The 19,809-nt window shown below is 36.9% G+C and overlaps 1 protein-coding gene and 1 long non-coding RNA gene across 3 annotated transcripts in view; both read right to left on the bottom strand.

The window, feature by feature from the left end:
* Window positions 1–60: 60 nt before the first annotated feature.
* Window positions 61–4,086, bottom strand: LOC130241829 (uncharacterized). Its single transcript, XR_008838906.1, has 3 exons — window positions 3,981–4,086; window positions 2,024–2,275; window positions 61–306 (listed from the first exon to the last, which is right to left on the bottom strand). It is a non-coding gene; the product is annotated as an uncharacterized LOC130241829 (long non-coding RNA).
* A 7,199-nt stretch (window positions 4,087–11,285) lies between these two features.
* LOC130241827 (myelin-associated glycoprotein-like) overlaps window positions 11,286–19,809 on the bottom strand; it is a 21,711-nt gene continuing 13,187 nt past the window's right edge. Inside the window, exons 4-11 of one of the 2 annotated variants that reach the window (XM_056473789.1) lie at window positions 18,000–18,290; window positions 17,662–17,913; window positions 15,245–15,496; window positions 14,756–15,019; window positions 13,590–13,677; window positions 13,398–13,493; window positions 11,590–11,665; window positions 11,286–11,466 (exon numbers count right to left, since the gene is read on the bottom strand). In XM_056473789.1, coding sequence (XP_056329764.1) covers window positions 11,401–11,466; window positions 11,590–11,665; window positions 13,398–13,493; window positions 13,590–13,677; window positions 14,756–15,019; window positions 15,245–15,496; window positions 17,662–17,913; window positions 18,000–18,290 — 1,385 coding nt within the window. In that variant the 3' untranslated portion in view covers window positions 11,286–11,400. The remainder of the gene's footprint in view (window positions 11,467–11,589; window positions 11,666–13,397; window positions 13,494–13,589; window positions 13,678–14,755; window positions 15,020–15,244; window positions 15,497–17,661; window positions 17,914–17,999; window positions 18,291–19,809) is intronic. The other variant, XM_056473790.1, reaches the window with a different exon arrangement.

Here is a 19,809-nt window from a genome sequence, read left to right as displayed (position 1 = left end):
TTACACAATCTGCTTTCATAACATATAATATTACTCATAATACTCAGTACTTACACAGAACATTAATTTGATGTGGATCAGAGCTGTTTCTTCCCTCTGTGTTGATGGCTGTACAGGAAATGGCTTTAGTATGCCGAGAGACTTTCACCAGTTGATAAGAGGATCCCTTTGCTACCAATGTGTTGTTTAAGCTGAACCACTCATAGCTGTTTGCAGCAGGGTTGCTGTCGCTGGAGCAGGTCAGTGTTACAGAGTCATTCTCCTTCACTGGAGGTCCTGTGACTACTTTTACATTAAAAGGAGGATCTGAGGGACAATTTTTATTAAAAAAAACAGTTATTGGGTCAACAATGGCCTGATTATAATATAATCTACAGCCATCCTACTTCATGCTTTTGTGTGTTAGTGTATAAGTGTGTGTGTGGTGTCATAATTAATTTACACTCTTTATTTTGAGGCAGGTAGCGTTTTTGAGCTGCCACTGAGACTGCAACTCTGCACAAGACGTTTGGCCAGCGGAGAAATTAAAATAATCGTGCCCAACTGAGTCTGGTTTCTCTCAAGGTTTTTTTTCTTCACTTCCGCCATTAGTGAAGTTTTTTTTCCCTCTCCGCTGTCGCCACTGGCTTGCATGGTTCAGGATCTGTAGTGCTGCGCATCGTTGGATTTGCTCTTCAGTGTTTGGACCCTCAGTAGTGATTATTAAACCACACTGAACTGAGCTAAACTGAACTGAACTTAAACACTACAAACTGAACTACACTGTTCCTATTTACCATGACCTTTTATGTGAAGCTGCTTTGACACAATCTACATTGTATAAGCGCTATACAAATAAAGGTGAATTGAATTGAATTTAATATTTTGACACTATTCACTGCTCTGCAATTTTTTTGGGGATTATAGTTGATTTGCTAATTTTACCCGCCAAATGTAGTTTTTTCTTATTGTTCAAGTATCCTGCTTTTTTATCAAGATTGTCAAGATGGGGTCACATATTGACGGCAGAAAAGTTTTGTTCCAGTTTTATTATTTAAAAAAAAAATGTGTATAGTCTAAATTAATGCCCCAGTTACGCATGTAATCCCTGCTATTCGAAGAAAGAAACGGAAATGCTGCATTGGAACGACACTTTGGGGGGTATCACTAGATAACAAATTATTCTGAAGGCCTATGAATTGGTAGCGCCGGTCTCGCAGCTGATGGCGATTACAATCAGCTCAGTAAAGCCACCAGCTGAGGAGAGCAAGGCAAGCTTTTATCACTGAAGAAGCCGAACATTCAGCTGGAGGGCCAGCTACTGTGCCCCCCACAGTATTTCCTTCTTGAAACGTGGGTTACGTTCATAATTGAGACATTCCCCATCAGGTCGGGAACTCCAATGCAGTGTCGGAATGACACTTTAGGGGAAGTGTGTGGAAAACGCTACCACAGCCGGAGTGCACAATCATCAAAAAAGGTGCAGCCCTCCGATGTCCCCAGACCCTTACTTACCTGAATATGCAATTTTTATTACATTTTCAGGGTGGTCATATGAGTCTTTATCCTAGCTGAATTTGGAATAACTGGAAATTTTGAAATCTGACTACGTTGGGAAAGCGTGCCAGTGCCAAATGGGAAGGATGCTGTGGAGGCCACCTGCTACCCAGCTGGGGAGACCTGGTGACAACGTGGGCATATGGGTTAACCCTAACCAGGGGGAGTGCGACATCTAAAAAGATGAGAAGGGGGAACTGAACCGATGCGTAAGTGATCATCAACGGGGATCACGCAGAGTTGGCACCAATCCCTAGAATGTGGGCTGACCGAACGGGAATACCAACAATGTCATTGGTCATGGGCCAAGCACCCGGCTCCTCTTCCGAGTCTGGTGTTGGGAGCCTCAGAGGAATTCTCCAGGGTTCACCAGATGGGAAACTCACTCAAAATTAAGGATGATATTACGTCACAGATAGCTTTTTTTATTCCATTACACAATCTGCTTTCATAACATATAATATTACTCATAATACTCAGTACTTACACAGAACATTAATTTGATGTGGATCAGAGCTGTTTCTTCCCTCTGTGTTGATGGCTGTACAGGAAATGGCTTCAGTATGCCGAGAGACTTTCACCAGTTGATAAGAGGATCCCTTTGCTACCAATGTGTTGTTTAAGCTGAACCACTCATAGCTGTTTGCAGCAGGGTTGCTGTCGCTGGAGCAGGTCAGTGTTACAGAGTCATTCTCCTTCACTGGAGGTCCTGTGACTACTTTTACATTAAAAGGAGGATCTGAGGGACAATTTTTATTAAAAAAAACAGTTATTGGGTCAACAATGGCCTGATTATAATATAATCTACAGCCATCCTACTTCATGCTTTTGTGTGTTAGTGTATAAGTGTGTGTGTGGTGTCATAATTAATTTACACTCTTTATTTTGAGGCAGGTAGCGTTTTTGAGCTGCCACTGAGACTGCAACTCTGCACAAGACGTTTGGCCAGCGGAGAAATTAAAATAATCGTGCCCAACTGAGTCTGGTTTCTCTCAAGGTTTTTTTTCTTCACTTCCGCCATTAGTGAAGTTTTTTTTCCCTCTCCGCTGTCGCCACTGGCTTGCATGGTTCAGGATCTGTAGTGCTGCGCATCGTTGGATTTGCTCTTCAGTGTTTGGACTCTCAGTAGTGATTATTAAACCACACTGAACTGAGCTAAACTGAACTGAACTTAAACACTACAAACTGAACTACACTGTTCCTATTTACCATGACCTTTTATGTGAAGCTGCTTTGACACAATCTACATTGTATAAGCGCTATACAAATAAAGGTGAATTGAATTGAATTTAATATTTTGACACTATTCACTGCTCTGCTATTTTTTTTGGGATTATAGTTGATTTGCTAATTTTACCCGCCAAATGTAGTTTTTTCATATTGTTCAAGTATCCTGCTTTTTTATCAAGATTGTCAAGATGGGGTCACATATTAACGGCAGAAAAGTTTTGTTCCAGTTTTATTATTTAAAAAAAAAATGTGTATAGTCTAAATTAATGCCCCAGTTACGCATGTAATCCATGCTATTCGAAGGAAGAAACGGAAATGCTGCATTGGAACGACACTTTGGGGGGTATCACTAGATAACAAATTATTCTGAAGGCCTATGAATTGGTAGCGCCGGTCTCGCAGCTGATGGCGATTACAATCAGCTCAGTAAAGCCACCAGCTGAGGAGAGCTAGGCAAGCTTTTATCACTGAAGAAGCCGAACATTCAGCTTGAGGGCCAGCTACTGTGCCCCCCACAGTATTTCCTTCTTGAAACGTGGGTTACGTTCATAATTGAAACCATCCCCATCAGGTCGGGAACTCCAATGCAGTGTCGGAATGACACTTTAGGGGAAGTGTGTGGAAAACGCTACCACAGCCGGAGTGCACAATCATCAAAAAAGGTGCAGCCCTCCGATGTCCCCAGACCCTTACTTACCTGAATATGCAATTTTTTTTTGGTCATATGAGTCTTTATCCTAGCTGAATTTGGAATAACTGGGAATTTTGAAATCTGACTACGTTGGGAAAGCGTGCCAGTGCCAAATGGGAAGGACGCTGTGGAGGCCACCTGCTACCCAGCTGGGGAGACCTGGCGACAACGTGGGCATATGGGTTAACCCTAACCAGGGGGAGTGCGACATCTAAAAAGATGAGAAGGGGGAACTGAACCGATGCGTAAGTGATCATCAACGGGGATCACGCAGAGTTGGCACCAATCCCTAGAATGTGGGCTGACCGAACGGGAATACCAACAATGTCATTGGTCATGGGCCAAGCACCCGGCTCCTCTTCCGAGTCTGGTGTTGGGAGCCTCAGAGGAATTCTCCAGGGTTCACCAGATGGGAAACTCACTCAAAATTAAGGATGATATTACGTCACAGATAGCTTTTTTTATTCCATTACACAATCTGCTTTCATAACATATAATATTACTCATAATACTCAGTACTTACACAGAACATTAATTTGATGTGGATCAGAGCTGTTTCTTCCCTCTGTGTTGATGGCTGTACAGGAAATGGCTTCAGTATGCCGAGAGACTTTTGCCAGTTGATAAGAGGATCCCTTTGCTACGAATTTCTTGTTTAAGCTGAACCACTCATAGCTAGTTGCAGGTGGGTTGCTGTCGCTGGAGCAGGTCAGTGTTACAGACTCATTCTCCTTCACTGGAGGTCCTGTGACTACTTTTACATTATAAGGAGGATCTGAATGAGACAAGTGTTAATATTTCAGAAAATTAAACTGATTATTAAATTAGCATCAGATTTATTTGTTTTAACTTCAGACTTACATTTAACTTTGAGTGTTTTGTAGCCTGTCACGCTCTTCCCTTTAAAGTCTGCAGTGCAGTTGAGACGTGTGTTATGGTCTTCTCTTGAAGGAGTGAAGGTCAGGCTGTAGGATGTAAGTTTCCATTGGCCGTGATCTTGTGGCTGTGATGGACCCGAGTGTGAGCCTTGGTGGCTCCAGGTGACCTGAGGCAGATCTGACGGACAGGAATGAGACACGGCACAGGTAGCGCTCACCTGTTCCCCTGATGTCAGTTCATCTTCCACAGAGACGCTAGGCTGTTCTGCCGTTTCTGGTGAAGACACACACAGATTACTGGGACAGTTTTGTTTTCCCATAATTTTTTATTGTTGACACATTCTTTTAAAGATTAATATAGATACCAGGTATAGGTTTCAAAAAAAGTTTTTTTTTTAAAGTGATGCCTTTTATATTTCAAACAACCATTTAGTTCTTAGTGGGAAGAACATATGAATGTACAGTATGACATTTAAATCAATCAACCACTTTAAACAATCTTTTGTAAAAAGGAAAGGTTTGATGGATGTTAAAATAATAGCTCACCCAAAATAGAACATCAATATAACCATTTCAGTAGACAGTAAGTTAAGTGGAAAGAAGTTCTTTATGAAAATGTTAAAACTCAGTATAACTACAGTGGGTACGGAAAGTATTCAGACCCCCTTAAATTTTTCACCTTTTGTTGCAATGCAGCCATTTGCTAAAATCATTTAAGTTCATTTTTTCCTCATGAATCTACACACAGCACCCCATATTGACACACAAACTAAGAATTGTTGACATTTTTGCAGATTAATTATAAAAGAAAAACTTAAAGATCACATGGTCCTGTATTCAGACCCTCTGCTGTGACAGTCATATATTGAACTCAGGTGCTGTTCATTTCTTCTGATTATCTTTGAGATGGTTCTACACCTTCATTTGAGTCCAGCTGTGTTTGATTATACTAATTGGACTTGGTTAGGAAAACCACACACCTGTCTATATTAGACCTTACAGCTCAAAATTCATGTTAAATCATGAAACCCTTCCCAGACCTGGTCGTCTGGCCAAACTGAGCTATCGGGTGAGAAGAGCCTTGGTGAGAGAGGTAAAGAAGAACCCAAAGATCACTGAGGTTGAGCTCCAGTCATGCAGTGGGGTGATGGCAGAAGGTTGTAGAAAGTCCATCACTGCAGCCCTCCATCAGTCTGGATTTTATGGCAGAGTTGCCCGACGGAAGCCTCTCCTCAGTGCAAGACACATGAAAGCCTGCATAGAGTTTGCTAAAATGGTGAGAAATAAGATTCTCTGGTCTGGTGAGACCAAGATAGAACTTTTTGGCTTCAATTCGAAATTGTGGGTGTGGAGAAAACCAGGCACTGCTCTTCACCTGTCCAATACAGCTCCAACAATAAAGCATGGTGGTGGCAGCATCATGCTGTTGGGGTGTTTTTTTTTCTGCTGGGACAGGATGAATGGTTGTAATCGAGGGAAAGATGAATGCAGCCAAGTACAGGTATGTCCTAGATGAAAAACTTCTGCAGAGTGCTCAGGACCTCAGACTGGGCCAAAGTTTACCTTCCAACAAGACAATGACCCTAAGCACTCATCTAAAATAACAAAAGAGTAGCTTCACAACAACTTCATGACTGTTCTTGACTGGCCCAGCCAAAGCCCTGATTTAAACCCAATTGAGCATCTCTGGAGAGACCTATAAATGGCATTTACCATTCAACCTGACAGAACTGGAGAGGTTGTACAAGGAGGAATGGCAGAGGATCCCTAAATCCAGGTGTGAAAATCTTGCGTCTTTTCCAAAAAGACTCAAGGCTGTATTGCATCAAAAGAGTGCTTCTATTAAAGACTGAGCAAATGGTCTGAATACTTAGGACCAGGTGATATTTCAGTTTTTCTTTTTTAATAAATCAGCAAAAATGTCAACAGTTCTGTTTTTTTTTCTACATTGAGGAACTAAAATGATTTTAGCAAATCACTGCAATATAACAGAGTTAAACATTTAGAACACTTTCCATACCCACTGTAATTTTTCAAGATTAAAAAAATCTTCTTTGATATTACTATTATTTGTTTATATTAAAATACAGTATAACATTAAAACCTTTAGTGAAAAAAAGTTCTCCTACCTTTCACTTGTATAGAAACTTTATTCGCGCCATAATTGAACTTGTCCAACTTATCAATCTCGATCCGAAACATGTATTGCCCTGCGTCACTGGCACGCAGAGAGCTAATTTTCAAAGAACAATTATTGTGGTGTAAATCACCAATAAGACTAGTACGACCATTAAATACGCCACTGATTTTCGAAGGATTTGTATGGTACAATGTTGTTGACTCGGCATTCCCTGTGTACCAGATTCCTGTAAAAGTGCTATATGTCTTTCCATTTGCTGGATAGTGGAACGTACAGGGAATCACCACACATGAGCCAGACAAACCCACCACTGTTGTTGGCACATTAGCAGTCCATTTGTCAGCGTTAGCTGGTGACACTGAAAAAACAATCAATAAAATTGTTGTATTATTACTTTTAGTGGCCCATTAAGAAGTTTTATCCAACATTTACAAAGTTCATTTTAAGACCAAAGTGCTCTTGGTTTGCAAGTGAAAAAAAAAACTCTCATGTCACAGCCCTTTAGTCTTACTAATGTTTAACTGTCAGACAAGTTACCAAAGCAATGTCATCAGCATATTTTAGAAGTGGTATACCATTATTATTACGCTTGGTTTCATCTGCGTATGGAGAAAATAGGAGGGGCAATATCCCCATATTAATACTGTTTCATTTAAGACCATATTCTGACATGTTGAAGTCTATCTTTTAAAGAGTCCTTGATTCATAGCACAAGAGTTGTAGTAATTGTATTCTCTGAAGGCATTCCAGTTTTTAAATCCATATACTAAGTTGAAATCAGAATTATTAGCCCTCTTGAATTATTAGCCGCCCTGTACATTTTCCCCCCAATTTTTTATTTTTTCAACACATTTCTAATGATTTAAAGAAATTAAAAACTGCTTTTATTCTAGCCAAAACTAAACAAATAAGACTTTCCCCAGAAGAAAACGTAATAAAAGAAATATATAAGAAGATTTTTATCTACACTTTTGTAAACAATAATTTTAATAACTCATTTTTAATAACTGATTTATTTTATCTTTTCCATCATAATATATTACTAGGTATTTTTCAAGATACTAGTATTCAGTTTAAAGTGCAGTTTAAAGGTTCAAATAATTAGGTTAATCAGGCAAGTTAGTGTAATTAAGCAAGTTATTTTGTAACAATGGTTTGTTCTGTATACAATCGAAATATATATGTATATATATATTGCTTAAGGGAGCATTACATTATTTTAAACTATATATATATATTTATATATAAACAGTTTAAACAGTTTATCTTGCTTTTTTGCATTCATTGTTGTGCCTTACTGTTGACTAATTCTTTCTCCGACACTCAAACTTCCTATATCTAAAAGTTTCTTTTCCATAGATGACTAGAGGATCACTGTAATTCCTTTTGTCTGAGAAATGACTCAGTTGATGACTCAATTGACTCAATTGACTTTATTTTTAATACTGCATAGCCTAAGAACTGACAAAAATGACCAAGAACCAGAGATTCATTTTTTTATAGTGTGAAAATTACTAAAATATGACAAAACCTTGATTATTCACAACTTAAAAGCCGCTGCAATACATGAGAATCAGTTTATCTAGTTTGATTTTACTAACCTCTGAGCCAGAGACAGACTGGCAATAAACAGCTCCAGAATAGCATCTCTGCATCAAAGATCAGCATCTGGGAATGCATTCAATCATCATTTAGAGGGCTACAGCATGCTACTGCAATAACTGATAATAAATAAGGTATTGTTTTAGCATCCCATTTGTCTTTATTCACTATTGTGTATGTGTATGTGAGAGAACAGTACAAAAAAAAATTTACGGACTTAAATAGTGTGTAGAAAAAAATGATTAATATTGTCACTTACTTGATGTTGTGTTCTCAAACTGTGCCCAAGTTCATCTGAAGCAGCCTGGTGCGTTGAATATCTGAGCGCTTCCTTCCCCCCTGTACCTGCCTTAAAGACTTCACTTCCTATTTCAAATGCTTCTAAAACAGAAGGCCTGAAACTCACACTTTATCATTACTTTGTATTCTTCTTACACTTTGTACTGTATTTTCACAAGCAGGAAACCTCTACTGTGCAGTAATAATGTAAATACAAGGCAGTCTAATCTGATTACTATGTTAAAACATATCAGATTGTCATGCATTTGTAAAATTTATGTAAAAAGTTACTCGCAAACTTTTTTCCCCAGGCTTGTCAACTGATTTGACTTAGATTTAAGTAAAAAGTTTGCATTCATTACAGTGCTAAATGTTGAAGGTGCTGTATACAATCCTACAGTCAGTTTATCTTTGTTCCATGTAAAGGTCTTGAGATTGCAATTTTTTTCTACTAAATTACGTAACTCCTACATATGTCCCCAAGCTAGTGTTACACAGCACCCCAAAAGTGGGGTAGTTTGTAACAATGAAACTCTTCATAGTTGGCATTAATTCAAATATTTGACAAGTAGACAAACAAGGCTACAATCTACCATGGCTTAATAGATCTAGAAATAACAACCACTAGTTTACCAACTGTCAAATATAAAAGTAATTCAATTTGGATTAAACAATTAAAATCCCTAACCCTGTTTTAACTGTGGCTCATTCATCTTTGCAGAATTATTGTAATTCAGCAACATTTGAGGGTTTTCAAGCATGAACCACCCTTTAAGGTGATGCCACAGCATCTCAATTGGATTCAGGTCAGGACTTTGACTAGGCCACTCCAAAATCTTCATATTGTTTTTCTTCAGCCATTCAGAAATTGACTTGCTGGTGTTCTTTGGATCATTGACCTAATAAAGAACGTTTCATCTTAAGGTCAATAACAGAAGACTGAACATTCTCCTTCAAGAAATTTCGGGACACAGAAGAATTCTTGGTTCCATTTATCACAGCAAGTCTTACAGGTCCTAAAGCAACAAAACAGCTCCAGACCATCACACGACCAACACCACATTTTACTGTTGGTATGTTGTTCTATTTCTTAATGTGGTGTTGCTGTTTGCCACACACCTCTCAAAAAGTTCAACCTTTGTCTTGTCGGTCCACAGAGTATTTTCCTCTATCCTCAAGATTTTTCAAAATCACCTCTTGGATTAGTCGCTGTGCTCTTAGGGTATTTTTGGCTGGCTGGGCACTCCTGGGAAGGTTCTCATCTTTTTGTCATTTGTAGATAATGGCTCTTACTGTGGTTCACTGCAGTCCCAAACTTTATAAACAAGTTGATAACCTTTTCCAGACTGGTAGACCTCAATTATTTTCTTTTTCATTTATATTAGTTTTTTTTTGGATCTCTGCATCATGTCTAGCTTTTGAGGATCTTTTGGTCTACTTCACTTTGTCAGGCTAGTCCCAAGTGATTTCTTGATTGCGAAAATATGTTTCAGTAATCAGGCCTCAGTGTTGCTAGAGATATTAAATTTGGTGTGATAAACCAGAGTTATGTTTTAACAGGGGCAAACACGTTTTCACACAAGACTGTGTAGTTTTGGATTTTGTTTTCCCTTTATAACCAAAACCCTAGTTTAAAAGCTGCATGATGTATTACCTGTATTATCTTTGGCTAATATTTATTGTATAAATAAAATTTATTGACCAATCTTAATATTTAAGATCTGAAACATTGAAGTGTGACAAAAATAATAAATTAGTAAGGGGCAAACACTTTCTCACACCACTGAAGGCCTTTAAATTGGCATGTGAACTTCGGGTGGTTGCTAGGTGTTAATTCTTGCTTAATGTAAATCACAAAAGCCGTGCTTCATCTCAAATGTCATTTTTATACATGCATATGAAAGCATATTCAAATTAAGCCAATATAATTTGCACAACTATGACAATAACCAGTATAGAACATCACACAGGAAGTCACTGGGGGTCTTGTGACTAAATAGCTACTTTACAGTATGCTGTACATTTTAATTAGAGAGAGGGAGAATCAGTGGCGTTTGGCCATGAGAAGTCGCCAGAGCACCACCCTCACTGGGCCAAACATGCAAAATAGTAAACAATTGTTGTAAACATCATTTCAAGATCGCCTTAGTAATAGTACATTAGGCATGTGTGAGTCTGTTATCACAATCAAACAGCTTACTTTTTGTACAAGCATAACAAAGAACAATGTTTCATAAAATAGTTGAGGCCTTTCAACATAAATATTTTACTTTAAGGAAAAGACTTGGACCACTTTGAGCATTTGAACCAGACATTTTCTTGCAATCATTCCATATCTCTAGAAAAAAAAAACAGTGTGCATTTCTGAAGTGTGCTTGACAGGTGAGTGGCTTGACAAACCACCTGCAGAAACACTCTTCTCTCTATACACCAATTGTAATGAGGGGGTTGACGACAGAGGTGAGAATCCAAATGCAGTTTATTAAGAGATTCGTCAAGCAGGCAAAGGTCAAAACAGGGACAGCAGGAGCAGGTAATCCAAGAGCATAGTCTGAATACAGGTGAATGGTCAGGACAGGCGTCAAAACAACATAAACAAAAAACAAACAAGGGTCAAAACAAGGTAATCAGTTCATCATGAGCTTCCAGCCGTTCATAAACCTTCCAAAGAGAATTTTAGTCATCAAAGTTTTATTTGACATCACCTTTTAATTTGATTGTATTGCCTAAATCGAGTTATATTTAGTTGCTGCACTGTCAACTTACGTGGGTATGAAAAAGAAGATATATATCTTATCTAGCATTAACAAGAGATAATAAATAGTGTAAAACACTGTATTGCTCAGAGTTGTTTTTATTGAAAGTCTTGCATTACAAGACTTAATTGCAAAACTTTATTCTTTTTTTTATGAAAAACATATAAATCTGATATTTAAACTTCCAAGGAGCATGTTTTTTTTGGCTTCGGGATATTTGTGGCTTGAAAATTTTCAAAGCAAAGTCAGACAAACAATTGTGATCTTTCAGATGATGTTTCTTTGTCTTCACGTGTTGGCATAAACTGATTCATCTTCCAAGGTGTTGTCAGATGATGGAGAGTTTTCTTCACACTAGGTCAAAAGAGGCAAACATTACAGACATCAAAACCAAAGCGGAGTCATTAAATTATCATCACTTTTAATTTTAAATGTTTATACACATTTTTTTCTCACTTTATGCAAAGTAGTACTTACCCCCCAGTTACCGTAAACATGACCGCCTGGGCTGTTTGTATAAACATCTTCATCACAACATTTCTCTTCTTCACTGCTTTGCATAAAATGTCAGATAGAAATCATTTGTAAGTATTCTGATATACTGTATCGTTAGGTAACTATCATTATTCACCACTGAATCATTAGGGTTTAGTGCATTAAAACTGCAACCAAAAAGACAGAAAAACAGTAATATTGTGAAATATTATTACAGTTTAAAGTTTTTTCGTATTTCATGTATTATTCCTGTGAAAAAAGCTGATCTTTCAGTATTACATCTTCACTGCCACATGATCCTTCTTACTTACATTATTTAGTGCTAAAGAAACAGTTTTTCATATTTTATTTTTATTATTATTTTCAGAATTATTTGATAAAAAGTACAAAAGAATGCAATTTATTTGAAATAGAAATGGTTTGTAACACAATGTCTTTACTGTAACTTATGATTAATGCAAAGTATAAATTTCTTACTCTAAGCTTTGAGGAATTGTGTCACTTCGTTTTTACAGATTTATTAAGAACGCATTTCAAATTTCAATGTTGATAATGATAAAAATGTTCTTGAGTAGATAAATCAGAAATAGACTTTTAAATCTGAAATTTTACAAAAATATATATTATTACAGTTTTTCTCAGTGGCTTTGGTACATTTCTCACGCTATTTACATCTGCACAACAGTTAAAGCATTTCTCAAAACACTTAGTCTTTTGTGCACATCATAGTAGCAGTTTCTCATTCCTTCCAACAAATTGCAAATGCTTTTGGACATGCATCAGTTGCTTTCATACAACTCTCTGCTGTTTTATAACATTATCATTCGCTTATGTCATGTCAGTCAAAATTAACTTGTGAATGCTGAATAGTCATTCCATATGAAACTAATAGTGTTCATTTCATTACTTGAGTCGTTACATACAAACATGTTGAACTAGTTGTCAAAATCTGTCAAGCAAATTTTATTAAAATCTTTAAAAAAAAAAATCCTGAAAATGTCTTTTAAATTGAACAATTTCATGAATGATTTACAGACCTGTGTATGTTGTAGGTCCAGTTACTGCAATATTGTTTGCAGTTGTGCACGGCTCTACTCGGGAAGTTTATGTTTGTTGTAAATAAGAGTGTATTTATTCTTTTGCACAATGCTGTGAATAAATTAGAATTGCAAAGAGCAAATGCAGTAAAAGTACATATTCAGTGTCTTGTACTCAGATACCTCACTAAATGCAGTGATGTCTAACTTTAATGTAGTTCTCAAATGGCTGCGCAAATAATATATAGTGCCGTCTTGAGCATTTTCAGGAAGTGTCACCAAAATCTGACCTTTTTTGCATTGAAAAAATGTACAGAATAAACTGTCATAATGAAAACACGACAAAGCCATTTGGCTATCTTGTTCATAAACAATGGTGTCAGGACTTTTCATCTTGATGACACTGACACTTTCACTGACATGAATACTTGCTTTTGAGGATTGAGCTATTTATTTTGAGCAAGTGACACGCTTTTGCAGGTTATCAATAAGGTTTTGCAGTTTGTACTAATTGTTTTGAGAAATGCATTAACTGTTGTGCAAATGTAAATAGTGTTGTGAGAAATGCACCAAAGCCACTGAGAAAAACTGTAACTACTATGTAAAAGATTTTCACAGTAAACTGGAGTAACGATGATGGAAATTCAGCTTTGAGTAACAGGAAGAAATCACATTTTAAGATAAATTTAAGTAGAACACTTAATATAAAGATTTTCTTTTAGAAAAACAAATGTGACAAAAATATACAAATACTTTTTATAGGTTTCTAAATCAAACTTGTTTGCGGTTTTCATTTCACTTGCTGTATCCTTCAAATGCAATATAGGTTGTTGTACAGCTCTCTTCCTGCTGTAAGAAAAAGAGGAAGGAAACAAAACAGATGGAATAAGAGTGACTGATTGAATAAAGTCAGTTATTTGTGTAGCTTAAAGAAGAGATTCTTACCGGTGTCTTCTCACAGCATACACTATAATGCCAACTACAAAAAGAAGAACTACAACAGCTGATGCAACAGCAATATATAGTACCATGCCTGTCAAATGAGGAAACACACATATTTTTGTTTACATAGAAATAATTTAAAAAAATTATGCATATTTTGAAACCTTGATACTTTTTAATCCTTGGGCTCGATTTTCTTAGCTAGGGCTTGCATTAGGGAGTTTACATGTGCACTGTGCATTTCGGCATCACTGGTTTTGGGTTTCTCCCTGCACTGTTTTGACTAACTAAAATAACTTGACTTATAAAAAAAAATAACCATTGAATATTTTCTTTTACAGTGCTAAGTGAAAGTTTGAAAACCCCATTTAGAGTCTGTGAAGACCATCACAAAGCAAAATAACAGTCGCAGATCATCCGGTAACCACAGACAGTATTAAAATGCACAATTTTATAATAATTCCAGCAATGTTTACGTCTTGTGAAATATATGTAAACATATTTTATGTAAAATGTCTTACTTATAACAATGAAAACTAACATGCATTTTGTACAATTTCTCTTATTTTGATGAAATTATTGATTCTGCAAGGTGTTCAAAAACATTCACTTGCCACTGGATATGCAAGTATTTAGGTAAGATATTAGTATGAACGCTAAGTTACATGTGAATAAGTACACTAGAAAGCATTTGATTGGTCACAAGATTTGACGAGAAGCTCAAATGTGCAGTGATGTCATAAACAATCACTAATCCATATTGGTGGCAGTGAGAAACTACCTGTTTTGAATGCTTGTATGTTCTAAATGCAGATCGGGTCATTGTTTTGAAGCACACTGGCTAATAGATTACCTTACAATTAATAAATAACAATCAACTTTACAAATTAGAATTTTGATTTCAGGGGGACTTTAAAACTTGACGAGAGGCTTGCATTGGCTTATATCTGTCCCATGGTTTTGTAAAAAGCCTGGAGGTGAAGTTTCACCGTTTTGATGAGCTTCCAAAGATATGGAAGTCAATGTTTTGGGACTCGCTTACAGATAACCATAAGACTAACAAATTGATACACCCAAAAGCTTTCATTTTGAATTCAATGGCAATATAACACCAAAAGAGGGTTTGCATTGACACATAGTGTTGTAAAAACCAGGATGTGAAGTCTTACCATTTAGAGGAGCTTTCAGAGTTATAGAAGAGCTTCCCACGCTGTTAGTGGCGACACACTGGACAGTATCAGGGAAACCCAGCCAAGTTTCTAGAGTGAAGATGCTGACAGACTTTATTATTTCAGTTCTGGAGCTGAGGAAGGTTTTCGAGGAATCTAGAATCAACCACTTGACTTCACTGGGAGGGTTGGAGTCCACAATACAGACACAGACTGTAGAGCTCACAGACTGGCAAGACGATTCATTTTTAATATCAGGAGGATCTAGATAGATAGATAGATAGATAGATAGATAGATAGATAGATAGATAGATAGATAGATAGATAGATAGATAGATAGATAGATAGATAGATAGATAGATAGATAGATAGATAGATAGATAGATAGATAGATAGATAGATAGATTTGCCATCATAAATCATCACAATCCAATGATCTTTTACTTTGAATATTATTTTAAACTTTGTTGGATGGAGTCACATACTTACATAATATATTGAGTTTCTGTGGATCAGAGCTGTTTCTTCCCTCTGTGTTGATGGCTGTACAGGAAATGGCTTCAGTGTGCCGAGAGACTTTTGCCAGTTGATAAGAGGATCCCTTTGCTAACAATGACTTGTTTAAGCTGAACCACTCATAGCTGTTTGCAGCAGGGTTGCCGTTGCTGGAGCAGGTCAGTGTTACAGAGTCATTCTCCTTCACTGGAGGTCCTGTGACTACTTTTACATTATATGGAGGATCTAAATGAAACAATTTGTATGTTAACAGTGCTCTTATGATATAATAAAACTGCTTTTTGAGTTCTTTATCTGGGCAACAACCACACTAATACATGAAAAGTGTGTGTAAGTGTCATTTCCAAATCACACTCTTGGGATTTTGAGTTTCATTCTTCACTGCTTGGCTATTTCTCTGCATTGTGGTTTGTTTGCAGATTGTACCCCCAAATAATACTAGTTTATTTTTTTTAATTTATTGAACACAAGTGAATAGCATTATACAAATGTTCAATTTCTGTTTTTTTTTTTACTCTTTTAAACACTTTTTTTAAACATTTAACCCCCCCCCCCCAACCCACCCATACATATACATAGTCAAGCTCCTTGTAAAACCTATTACATATGACAGAGTGAAAAAAAAAAATAATAATAATAATAAAACAAAAAAATACATAAAAAATAAATAAATAATAATTGAATTAAATATATATATATATGCATACTGTAAGTAAATAAAGTAATAATTATACAACATGGGGCAAAGCAAATTAAATAAATAGATAAATAAAATAAAGTAGTTACATTAGTTAGTTACATCAACAATAGTGTGCTACCTACTTCTTGGTTATTGTGGTTTTAGCTGTGCTGAGGTTGGACCAATAAGTCTAGTTTAGGGCATGACAATACCGGAGTAAAAATTCAAACGTGAAAGCTAATTCTGACCATAAAATGATTTCTTAAATAATCACTTCAGGTGGTGTTAAATCATCAAAATAATTTAGTTGTGGCCTCCAATGAGTATAAAACTTGATGAGATGAGCCTCAGAGAGAGAACCTTATCTTCTCCAGTTTCAGAAGGCTTAACATGTTGTGCAACCAGACTTAATTATTTATAAAAAGAAATATTACTAGTTTTATTCAGATTTTTTAAGTATCATTTTCATTTTATATCAGTTCTGATCACCAAATACACATAGATTTCAGCTGTGTTAGACAACCACACCCATTAGCCACTTTGAACGGTTGAAAATTGTTTTTAAATTGTAGTTTTCTGAAAAGCAAAGTTCGACAATAAAGATGCCCATCGAGAAGCTGCACGACTGACAAAAACAACTGTGTTCACCCGAGCAAAAGAAAGCAGGTGAATACCAAATGAGAGGATGATCACACGCATGGAGAAACTCTCACTCACTGAGGGCTATAGTGTTAAAATGCTTGCGCGCTCCTGTTTCCTTGCATGAAGCAACAGTGCCTGGAAACGCAACTGAAGCGATCGGTTCCCTTCGAAATAGACTGGACAAAAAGCAATGCTCACGATGCTTGCTTTCAAGAGTTAAAGATTCTTTTAAAAAATAATCTTTGTGTAAGCAGCAGCAGCTGCCACTTTCGCTTTAACCATTCTTTGAACAGATTATTAACTGGCCTAACGTTAACCGTGTGCAGGCGATCATCTTTTTATTACCGCACACAGTATGTTTTTCACCTGCTTTCTTACACTCTCAGAAATTAAGGTACGGGAGCTGTCACTGGGGCAGTACCTTTTCAAAAGATACATATTTGTTCCTAGAGACCACAGTTGTACTTCAAAGGTCCATATTAGTACCCAAATGCACCTTAAATGTACCAATATGGTCCATTGAGTTACCAATATGGTCTCTTCGGGTACAAATATGTGCCTTTTGAGAAGTTACTGCCCCAGTGACAGCTCCTGTACCTTTATTTCTGAGAGCGTATAGTTATTTTTTTATTTATGGTTTAGTTATCATCCTTTACAATAGCATTGCTTTAATAGGAGATTTTTCATTTATTTACAGTGAACTGGTGATCTGGGACCTTTAGCTAGGACACACTACTGTTCATAGTTCTAGATACATGACAATAATTATTTCAAGAAAAGTTTTGTTGAATAAAAAGTGTATGTATAGTCAAATGTATTCATATAAATTTATATTTTTCCTACAGCAAAATTGTGGCTAGTGAAAATGGCGAGTGGCTAGTAATGTTGAAACGCTATTAGCCACAGTGGCTGGTGATCAAAAAAGTTAATGTCAAACCCTGGTTCTAGTATATTATGCAATTGTGGTGAAAGAAAATAATATAATACGTCACAGATACCGTTTTTAAAATTCCATAACAAAAATCTGCTTTCATAATCTATAATATTACTCATAATACTCAGTACTTACACAGAACATTAATTTGATGTGGTTTAGAGCTGTTTCTTCCCTCTGTGTTGATGGCTGTACAGAAAATGGCTTCAGTATGCCGAGAGACTTTCATCAGTTGATAAGAGGATCCCTTTGCTACCAATGACTTGTTTAAGATGAACCACTCATAGCTGTTTGCAGTAGGGTTGCTGTCGCTGGAGCAGGTCAGTGTTACAGAGTCATTCTCCTTCACTGGAGGTCCTGTGACTACTTTTACATTATATGGAGGATCTGAATGAGACAAGTGTTATTATTTCAGAAAATTAAACTGATTATTAAATTAGCATCAGATTTAGTTGTTCTAACTTCAGACTTACATTTAACTGTGAGTGTTTTGTAGCCTGTCACTGTCTTCCCTTTAAAGTCTGCAGTGCAGTTGAGACGTGTGTTATGGTCTTCTCTTGAAGGAGTGAAGGTCAGGCTGTAGGATGTAAGTTTCCATTGGCCGTGATCTTGTGGCTGTGATGGACCCGAGTGTGAGCCTTGGTGGCTCCAGGTGACCTGAGGCAGATCTGACGGACAGGAATGAGACACGGCACAGGTAGCGCTCACCTGTTCCCCTGATGTCAGTTCATCTTCCACAGAGACGCTAGGCTGTTCTGCCGTTTCTGGTGAAGACACAGAGTTTTGACACAATACTGTTTATCCATCATCCCTAATGCATCACAACTTTATTTAAATATTAAAGGGATAGTTACTTAAATAAAACTTAAATTTACACTCTATTTAGTCACCCGGATTTAAACCTTGATAAGTTTCTTTATTCTGCTGAACACAAAAAAAGATATTTTGAAGAAAGCTGAAAACTCAGTAACTCAATAGTAGAAAATACAAACACTATAGAAGTCAGTAGTTAACGATTTCCAGCTTTTTCTCAAAATCTTTTGTGTTTAACAGAAAAAAATAAGTAAAGGGTGAGCAAATGTTGATCGAATTAAAATTTTCTCCTTAATGTGGATAGACTCATAAAGGTTGTAAAGTGGGTTTTTTTTGCAGCGATGCTGTAGAAGAACCATTTTTTGTTCACCAAAGAGTCTTTTAGTGAATAAATAGCATTCTAGTTCTTATCATGAAGAACAGTTTTATGTTCTAAAGAACCATTTTCACTTTAAAAAGACTTTTGTAGAATGGAAAGATTTCATGAATGTGTAATCCTAAAGCCGCCTTTCCACTGCACACGACAAGCGTCAGACCGGAAGTCATTCATTTCCAATGGAGAATGGTCCGGGAGCTACGTGAAGTTCTGAACATCTCTGTATGTGGAAAATTCTGATCTGATTTGAGCTGCGGATACATTAAAATATTTGAACTCCTGCGACTAGACCGTTTGTGACCGGCCGACCGGATGTGATGTACTTCAGTGTTCTCCAAGCAGGTCTATGCGCGCGAGAAGAGAAATAGAAGTTTTTTTGTTATTTTTTGAACCAGAAAAAAGTCTATATTAAAAAACATTTACTGTCAATTTATAAATGAGTAATAAAAAATATTATTATTTTTAATCTTGTCTTCTCCTTCCCTTTTTAGGACCACTAAATTTTTAGTGGTCTATGAGTTTCTAGTATTCATTCATTCAATCATGGTGAACACACGAAGAATAAAGGCTCTTGCTTTTGCACTCCTTTATTTGAGACGCTTGAGCTCCTCCTCCTGTAAGCTGTTTTAATGCGTACACCCACCCCACCCCTAACCCCAACCCCTAGTGAAATCACTCATAGAAGAAATGCAAGGAAGGAGGAGCTGAGCTCAAGCTCCCCCTTGCTGGAGCTCAGCTCTGCCCAAGTGGCTCTGCAGTGAGCACCACTTGGGCTTTATTTCGGATACTGCGAGAACCGCTTCTCTCCCATGGTGCACGACAAAGCTGAATTTCTGTGCGACTGCCACAAGGGGGCGTATTCCGACTGTCGTGTCCAAATGTCATGTGCAGTGGAAAGGCGGCTTTAGAGAAAAGAATGTTCGTAGTCATATTAAGATTTGCATAACACTAAAGCACAATTCCAATTGATTCAAAGATCTTGAAAAAACTAATGTTCTTTACTGACATTTATGGTTAGAATCCATTCATTTATTCATTTTCCTTCAGCTTAGTCCGTTATTTATCAGGGGTCGCCACATTGGAATGAACCGCCA

This window comes from Danio aesculapii, chromosome 15 (assembly GCF_903798145.1).
Source record: "Danio aesculapii chromosome 15, fDanAes4.1, whole genome shotgun sequence".
Taxonomy (NCBI): domain Eukaryota; kingdom Metazoa; phylum Chordata; class Actinopteri; order Cypriniformes; family Danionidae; genus Danio; species Danio aesculapii.
The sequence above is the reverse complement of the archived record's forward strand: the minus strand, read 5'-3'. Positions and strand labels throughout refer to the sequence as shown.